The sequence below is a fragment of the Sinocyclocheilus rhinocerous genome, unplaced genomic scaffold (genome assembly GCF_001515625.1).
Source record: "Sinocyclocheilus rhinocerous isolate Xijiao unplaced genomic scaffold, SAMN03320098_v1.1 scaffold2911, whole genome shotgun sequence".
Classification (NCBI taxonomy): domain Eukaryota; kingdom Metazoa; phylum Chordata; class Actinopteri; order Cypriniformes; family Cyprinidae; genus Sinocyclocheilus; species Sinocyclocheilus rhinocerous.
The window spans coordinates 169,079-178,380 of record NW_015644341.1 but is presented as its reverse complement, the minus strand read 5'-3'; the positions used below and the strand labels follow the sequence as shown (position 1 = coordinate 178,380).

General features: G+C 32.2%; 1 protein-coding gene across 1 annotated transcript in view; it reads right to left on the bottom strand.

The window, feature by feature from the left end:
• Window positions 1-3,821: 3,821 nt before the first annotated feature.
• The window catches only part of LOC107758138 (glutamate receptor ionotropic, kainate 2), a 41,075-nt gene continuing 35,594 nt past the window's right edge, over window positions 3,822-9,302 (bottom strand). The window contains exons 10-11 of the mRNA XM_016575806.1: window positions 5,698-5,948; window positions 3,822-4,309 (exon numbers count right to left, since the gene is read on the bottom strand). Of these exons, the coding sequence (XP_016431292.1) occupies window positions 4,145-4,309; window positions 5,698-5,948 (416 nt within the window). The 3' untranslated portion in view covers window positions 3,822-4,144. The remainder of the gene's footprint in view (window positions 4,310-5,697; window positions 5,949-9,302) is intronic.

The following is a 9,302-nucleotide window of genomic DNA, read 5'->3' as shown; positions in this document are numbered from 1 at the left end:
ATGCAACACAACTCCTTGTTCAAGCTCTTGTTCTATCCAGGCTGGACTCTTGCAATGCTCTCTTGGCAGGTCTTCCAGCCACTTCTATCAAACCTCTACAATTAATCCAAAACGCAGCAGCAAGATTAATTTTTAATGAGCCGAAAAGCACTGGCTACCAGTAGCTGCTCGCATAAAATTCAAGGCATTAATGTTTGCCTACAAAACCACCACTGGCTCTGCTGCACCCCTTTACATAAATTAATTACTTCAGAGTTATGTGCCCTCTGCGCTTTATTGTTCATCCCAAAGAAGCACAAAATCACTTTCACAGACTTTTTCATTAACTGTTCCCTCCTGGTGGAATGACCTGCTCGACTCAATCCCAGCAGCTGAGTCCTTAGCCATCTTCAAGAATCGGCTAAAAACACATCTCTTCCATCTTTATTTGACACTCTAACTCTAGCACTCTCTATTCTAATTCTATTCTTTTAAAAAAAACTTGCTCCTTTTAGACTTGCACTCTATTCTTTTACTAACTGCTTGTTTTCTTTAAAAAAAAAAAACTAACACTAGCTTCTCTAATCTTTTTGTATTCTATCTATCTGTTTTCTTTTTATTTATTATATAATTAAAAAAAAAAACTTGCTACGTGTACTGCGCTAACAGACTTATAGCACTTGCATATCATTGCTCTTTTGTTGATTTTCATTGCTTCCATTGTCCTCATTTTTAAGCCGCTTTGGATAAAAGCGTCTGCTAAATGACAATGTAAATGTAAAAATAATATTAATTCAAAGGCTAAACAAGATTATTTTTCTTGCCCCATTGGCAGATATTTTTGCTTGTTTTAACTAAATTTTTATTTATTTTTCAGAAAACAAGAATTAATATATTAAGCCATTTTACTTGTAAATTCATCTTGATTCAAGATTTTTTTTTTTTTATATACTAGAAAACAAGACAAGAATAAATAAGAAAACATTTTTTTGCAGAGATATTGCTGCCTTCAAGTCAAAAGTTATGTTGGAATAATAATTGTCAAGAGATTAATGATTTTTTCACGCTCTGACTTTCCGGGTTTAAAGAAATGATTTTGTAAGCTTGCACTGATCATAATTAATTTCTTTGCTGGCATCATTTTGTCTTCTGCTAATGGAAACAACACCGCTTTCCAGATTTAGCCAACCTGATCTCACGGCAATTCGTACATATTTGACAAGGTGGCTAATTTGTACATATTTATACGACCTCGTTTTTATGAATTCATACGATTTGTGAAAAATCACACGTATTTTACGAGGAAATTCGTAGGAATTTGTATGAAGGACCACACCTAACTTCACCCCTAAACATAACCGTCACAGAAATCGTACAAAATGATACAAGTGAGGTTGTACGAATTGGCCGTGAGATTTAGCTGGTTTTTCTATGACAAAAATAAGGTTCGCTATTGGCTATTTCCCAGTTAACAAAAACATCTTCTAAGAACGTTTTGCTAACGTTCCCGTTAAGTTATGAAAACATTATTTCTGAATATTCAAAACGTTCAGTTTTAAAATGTTTTAAAAAACGTTTCTTCTTGGTTGCATGAATGTTAAGGGAACATTTCATCATTTTTAAACATTATGTGTATGTTACTTTTGAACGTTCAGAGTAACATTAAGAAAACATTATGAACTGAAACAGAATGTATTTTTCCATTCCAATGTGCTACTTTTCCATTGTTTCCACGGTTTCCACCGTTCCATCTTTTGCAGTATCTCTCACATGAGCACCACATTTTTAAGATGCCGTGTCAAGTTAAAATATTACCAACTTTTACGTGCAGCGCCGCTCATCAATGTCAGTTCCAAAACAGTGGACCAATCAGAAGACCCCGGAGGCGGAGCAAGCATGGCAAGCTTTTGTTTAGAGTAGCAAGTTGGCATGGCAACTGTTTTATTTCATGACAACATGGCAGAGGCGTTCTGTGATGCGATTTAAAAAAACAAAAAAAAACAATCCTGAGTGCCGCGTCTCGTGTTTTTAGATGCAAAGATGAGTTCTGTGTGAACAAGATAATATTTTGTGTAAGAAACGTTCTCAGAACACTGAGGTTTTTGTGTGACAAAACTAAGAAGAACTTTAACAGAACGTTCTCTAAAGTTATTTTTAGTTTTTATAACCAAAAACTAACATTCTGGGAACCGATAGTTGTTAGTCATCTGGATTCTGTTTTTTTTTTTTCATTTAAATATTTATGGAATCCTTTTTAATGGTTAAATTAAATTGTATTAGTCAGAAAGCATACATAATTAATTAAAATCATGAAACTGCAATTGCAAACATGCAATTTAACATAAATTTTAACAAAAAATGAAATTTTTAGGGCCCTAAGAAAGTTTTTTTTTTTCACGTTCTGTTTTATTGTTACCAAATTCTGTTTAAATTAATTTTTACAATAGCCGGATGACGATTTTTTCTCCCCAGAAATTCTGTGTTGTGTATTTAATTTTTTCTGGTTATCAAATGAAGCCATAAAACATTAATTTAATTTAACTTTTAATAATTTGAAAGATAAACAAACTCTTTCTTTTTTGGGAATAACAAACGGGGTTTACTATTAAAATGAAAACATGGAATAAATATTGTGTGATTATTCTTTAAAAAATGTATTAAAATTATTTTAACTTATTTTAAAGTTTTAATAATTTTATAAGTAGTAGTAGTAGTAGTAGTAGTAAATATGTACATTCTACTGCACAACAGTAATAGGCCTATATTTCTGTCACAATTTCTTCAGAAGACCCCGGAGGCGGAGCAAGCATGGCAAGCTTTTGTTTAGAGTAGCAAGTTGGCATGGCAACTGTTTTATTTCATGACAACATGGCAGAGGCGTTCTGTGATGCGATTTAAAAAAACAAAAAAAAACAATCCTGAGTGCCGCGTCTCGTGTTTTTAGATGCAAAGATGAGTTCTGTGTGAACAAGATAATATTTTGTGTAAGAAACGTTCTCAGAACACTGAGGTTTTTGTGTGACAAAACTAAGAAGAACTTTAACAGAACGTTCTCTAAAGTTATTTTTAGTTTTTATAACCAAAAACTAACATTCTGGGAACCGATAGTTGTTAGTCATCTGGATTCTGTTTTTTTTTTTTCATTTAAATATTTATGGAATCCTTTTTAATGGTTAAATTAAATTGTATTAGTCAGAAAGCATACATAATTAATTAAAATCATGAAACTGCAATTGCAAACATGCAATTTAACATAAATTTTAACAAAAAATGAAATTTTTAGGGCCCTAAGAAAGTTTTTTTTTTTCACGTTCTGTTTTATTGTTACCAAATTCTGTTTAAATTAATTTTTACAATAGCCGGATGACGATTTTTTCTCCCCAGAAATTCTGTGTTGTGTATTTAATTTTTTCTGGTTATCAAACGAAGCCATAAAACATTAATTTAATTTAACTTTTAATAATTTGAAAGATAAACAAACTCTTTCTTTTTTGGGAATAACAAACGGGGTTTACTATTAAAATGAAAACATGGAATAAATATTGTGTGATTATTCTTTAAAAAATGTAGTAAGTAGTAGTAGTAGTAGTAAATATGTACATTCTACTGCACAACAGTAATAGGCCTATATTTCTGTCACAATTTCTAACCAAACTTTTATTTTGACGGGTTGCCATGACTAACATGCCAATACTAACATTCCCATAATGTTCAGAAATTGTAAACTAAGACATAGCTTCTTATAAATAAATAGAATTAGTTTTATATTGTATTGAGAAGATGTGATGGGATGAGTAGCTCAATAATCGAAAAAAATTAAATCTAGATCCCCCCCCCAATTACAAATGCATTGTCAAATCAGAGTTTGCAATGTTGTGATTCATGTGGAGCGGGCTGGTTTAGTTCATGACTCTTTATTGAAGAATATGGAGAAAATGAACAATGCTCTTGAAGGCAGCAATAAAGGCGGCATATGAGGAAAACGGACGGGTTTGAAACATTGACCTATTTTCACAGGGAAAACAGAGAAAAGCAATGTGAAATGAGAGCAGAAGTGATCGAGTACTGCTCTGTGAGGGATGTAGTTCAGAATCTCTCACGAATCTGGATTTCCACAGGAAACATCTTCATGTCCTTCATTTGGACGAGAGTCACAGGAGAGGCGTCACGCCATGGTCTCTTTCCCCGGGAGCCTCCTGTCGTTAAAGGTATGCATGTTAATCACCTCCTCTGTTTTGACGATGGCGGGCGGCTGAGGTTTCTGTTTCCGCCGTCGCTGGCATTTCAGAGACACCCTGAGCTCCTCCAGCATCACGCTGCAGAACGAGCGCTGTGCACAGAAGAGCATATCACAGACACGAGTTGATTTCGTTTCAGTCCTAGTCTTTTCTAATTTATACAAATACATACGTCTGCTTGAAAACCAGGCCCTGTCACTTTAAGACCTACTGTACTTTAGTATTTGTCCGATAAAGATGTGAAAGAGCGACCTCTGGTGTTTGCGTCTGATACCTTCTCGATCTGCGCGTTCTGTTTGGATTTGTACAGCACCTCGCCGACTGCCACGAACACTGACAGCACGAGGCCGGCGGCGAGGACGATGAAGATGCCGCCGATGTTCTGCACGCCGAGAGCGCTGGCCTCCTTACTCTCCTCCTCCGGACAGCCGTTCCCCCTCCACCACTTCTCCTTCATCATGTGCAGCTTGCCCTCCTCCTGCAGCTGCAGGATGGCGATGGTGATCTTGTCCCGATACGGCGAGCCTGAGGGAGAACCACGGGACAGGTGAGAAGCAGCAGGGCTGCGTCACAAATCCGTCATTAAAGTCCACTTGAACTGACCTACAGAGGGTTTACACCATTTACATTCAGCTTCAAACTATTTCACATTCTAGTTTCAGTGCAAATCAGGCCCCATCAGTGGCATAATGTCAATTACCAATTTTTTGTTAAATAAGAAACTTAGAAATTATGAAGCTCAAAGCTTTTTTTTTTTAATTCTTTAAAAATGGTATTTGAGCTTTAAAATCCTTCTAGTGTTGTGAATGCTGTTCTAGTTGATGAACAATATTCATTACTGTTATTTTATTTTTATATTTTAAGTGAATAACAATTTTAATTGAGATACTGTTATGGTTTTTATTAATATTTATTATTATTCCTATTAATAATTAGTTGTTATAATTTTTTTTATTTTTACTTTATAATTACATTTTTAGTAGTTTTTTGTCTATATAGGTTTTATTAATTCTTATTTCGTGTTTTTTAATGTTTTTATTAATATTTTGAATTAGTTGTATTTCAGTTTTTCATTGTAATTTTAGGTAAAAAATTTTTTAAAATATGTCTATTATTTTTTTATAATTTTAAAATTTTATTCGGCTGCTGTCACTTTAAGACCTACTGTACTTTAGTATTTGTCCGATAAAGATGTGAAAGAGCGACTGATACAGCAGGTTTATTCGGCTGCTGTGACTTTAAGACCTACTGTACTTTAGTATTTGTCCGATAAAGACGTGAAAGAGCGACTGATACAGCAGGTTTATTCGGCTGCTGTGACTTTAAGACCTACTGTACTTTAGTATTTGTCCGATAAAGACGTGAAAGAGCGACTGATACAGCAGGTTTATTCGGCTGCTGTGACTTTAAGACCTACTGTACTTTAGTATTTGTCCGATAAAGATGTGAAAGAGCGACCTCTGGTGTTTGCGTCTGATACCTTCTCGATCTGCGCGTTCTGTTTGGATTTGTACAGCACCTCGCCGACTGCCACGAACACTGACAGCACGAGGCCGGCGGCGAGGACGATGAAGATGCCGCCGATGTTCTGCACGCCGAGAGCGCTGGCCTCCTTACTCTCCTCCTCCGGACAGCCGTTCCCCCTCCACCACTTCTCCTTCATCATGTGCAGCTTGCCCTCCTCCTGCAGCTGCAGGATGGCGATGGTGATCTTGTCCCGATACGGCGAGCCTGAGGGAGAACCACGGGACAGGTGAGAAGCAGCAGGGCTGCGTCACAAATCCGTCATTAAAGTCCACTTGAACTGACCTACAGAGGGTTTACACCATTTACATTCAGCTTCAAACTATTTCACATTCTAGTTTCAGTGCAAATCAGGCCCCATCAGTGGCATAATGTCAATTACCAATGTTTTGTTAAATAAGAAACTTAGAAATTATGAAGCTCAAAGCTTTTTTTTTAATTCTTTAAAAATGGTATTTGAGCTTTAAAATCCTTCTAGTGTTGTGAATGCTGTTCTAGTTGATGAACAATATTCATTACTGTTATTTTATTTTTATATTTTAAGTGAATAACAATTTTAATTGAGATACTGTTATGGTTTTTATTAATATTTATTATTATTCCTATTAATAATTAGTTGTTATAATTTTTTTTATTTTTACTTTATAATTACATTTTTAGTAGTTTTTTGTCTATATAGGTTTTATTAATTCTTATTTCGTGTTTTTTAATGTTTTTATTAATATTTTGAATTAGTTGTATTTCAGTTTTTCATTGTAATTTTAGGTAAAAAATTTTTTAAAATATGTCTATTATTTTTTTATAATTTTAAAATTTAATTTTAAATTTAATTACATTTTTCATTTTATTTATTTTAGTTTTTATTAATATTTTGAATGTTTTATTTTTATAGTTTCCTTCTTCGTTTTAACTTAATTACTTCAAGTTTTAGTCATTTACTGTGCTTTTGTCATTTTTAGTAGCTTTAATGTCTATATAATTTTTATTCATTTTTATTTCATGCTTTTTAGATTGTATTAATACTTTGAATTAGTTGTTATTTTTCTATTTTCTTTTTTCCCTTTTAATTTTAGTCATAGTCATTTTATTGTGTGTTTTGATTTTTAGTAGTTTTTTATTTCAGTATTTTAGTTATTTTCATACATCATTAAACTTAATTAAAATGAGAAATTATGCCTTGGCTGCTAGCTGAAAAAAAAAAAGTTATGTTCTTTAATATTTTATTTTATTTCACTTAATGATCATTTTATTCAAATAATGAAAATTTTCTTTTTTTTATGGTTTTAATTTTAGTTAACTATAATAACTCTATAAACTCGTGTTTTTTAATGTTTTTATTAATATTTTGAATTAGTTGTATTTCAGTTTTTCATTGTAATTTTAGGTTAATTTTTTTTTAAAATATGTCTATTATTTTTTTATAATTTTTAAATTTAATTTTAAATTTAATTAAATTTTTCATTTTATTTATTTTAGTTTTTATTAATATTTTGAATGTTTTATTTTTATAGTTTCCTTCTTCGTTTTAACTTAATTACTTCAAGTTTTAGTCATTTACTGTGCTTTTGTCATTTTTAGTAGCTTTAATGTCTATATAATTTTTATTCATTTTTATTTCATGCTTTTTAGATTGTATTAATACTTTGAATTAGTTGTTATTTTTCTATTTTCTTTTTTCCCTTTTAATTTTAGTCATAGTCATTTTATTGTGTGTTTTGATTTTTAGTAGTTTTTTATTTCAGTATTTTAGTTATTTTCATACATCATTAAACTTAATTAAAATGAGAAATTATGCCTTGGCTGCTAGCTGAAAAAAAAAAAGTTATGTTCTTTAATATTTTATTTTATTTCACTTAATGATCATTTTATTCAAATAATGAAAATTTTCTTTTTTTTATGGTTTTAATTTTAGTTAACTATAATAACTCTATAAACTAATTTTGTGTTGTTCACTTTCATTTTCAGCTTCTTTCTATAACCACTAAATAAATAAATAAATGCAAGCAAATAAATAAATACGTAAATAAATAAAGGACGAGTCTAGATGATTTTCTGTGCTAATCAACACAAACACTGCTGATGGAGCTTCGATCCCGAACATCCTTTAATATCTGCAGTCCTCATTCACACATCATTACACGAGCTGCATTCTTTCATAAAGCACTGATGTTATTCCAGGAATATGTATTTAGTCCTCCTGTGGATCAGTTGTGTCCCGCAGAATGAGTCACTCGTCCCCGAACGATCAAATGAACGCTTGTTATTCTGAAAGACGTGTGCGCGCGGATAACAGGATTACACAGAGAGGAGGCAGAAACACAGAGGATTTGTGCAGATAAATATGGATAAATATTTCCCTTTTTATTCCCTCCTCCCCCACAGAACTGTGCTCAGATTTCTATAAAGCGTGCAGATATTCTGCTATTTTCTTCCTTTTTTCATGAAATAATTTAACTTGTCCCATCTGGCTCAAGATATGAGACTTTTTTGATCATTTAATTTACATTAATTACACTTAAACATATTTATTGATATATAAATATTTTAACATGTTCCATATTTTAAGTAGAAAATATTAGTTTAATGACTAATTGTACATTTGCTAGAACAGGGATCTTGTTTCTTGTTTAATCACTGCTTTGGCATATAATAATAATAATAAAATAATAATAACAGCAACAGTAACCCTTAGTGATAGTACATCCGAAAATCACAGTCTCTCATTATTTGAAAATGAAATTTGAGTATTAAATAAAAACATAGTGTTCAGAAGATATAATAACCAGGCTTATTATCATTAATTAAAACTGAAACCACAGTAAAACATTTTTGGCATTTGAAATAAAATAAACTAAAATATTAAACGTTGTTTTAAATAACTAATAATTAAAATCAATGCAAATTTTATAAAAACCTAACACAAAAATTACTGAAACGTTAATTAAATCAAATTAAAATTGCATCAGAAAATATAAAAATAAAAATGAATCTCAACGATAGCCCACCGATAATCACTCTAAATAAACAGTCAGCTCTCCATCATCTGTCATTACAGATCTCCATGGCGACAGGTTTATAATGATGGGATGCTGCTGCTGAAATCGTGTTGTTGTGCAGCTATACAGTTGAGGTCAAAAGTTTCAGAATCTGCAAAATGTGAATTATTTTACCAAAATAAGAGGGATCACACAAAATGCATGTTATTGTTTATTTAGTACTGACCTGAATAAGATATTCACATAAAAGATGTTCACATATAGTCCACAAGAGAAAATAATAGTCGAATTTATAAAAATTACCCCGTTCAAAAGTTTACATCCCCTTACTCTCTTAATACTGTGTTGTTAGCTGAATGATCCACAGCTGTGTGTTTTTGTGTTTAGTGATAGTTGTTCATGAGTCCGTTGTTTGTCCTGAACAGTTAAACTGCTGCTGTTCTTCAGAAAAACCCCCAGCTCCTGCACATTCTGTGGTTTTACAGCATCTTCTGCATATTTGAACCCTTTCCAGCAGTGACTGTATGATTGTGAGATGCATCTTTTCACACTGAGGACAACTGAG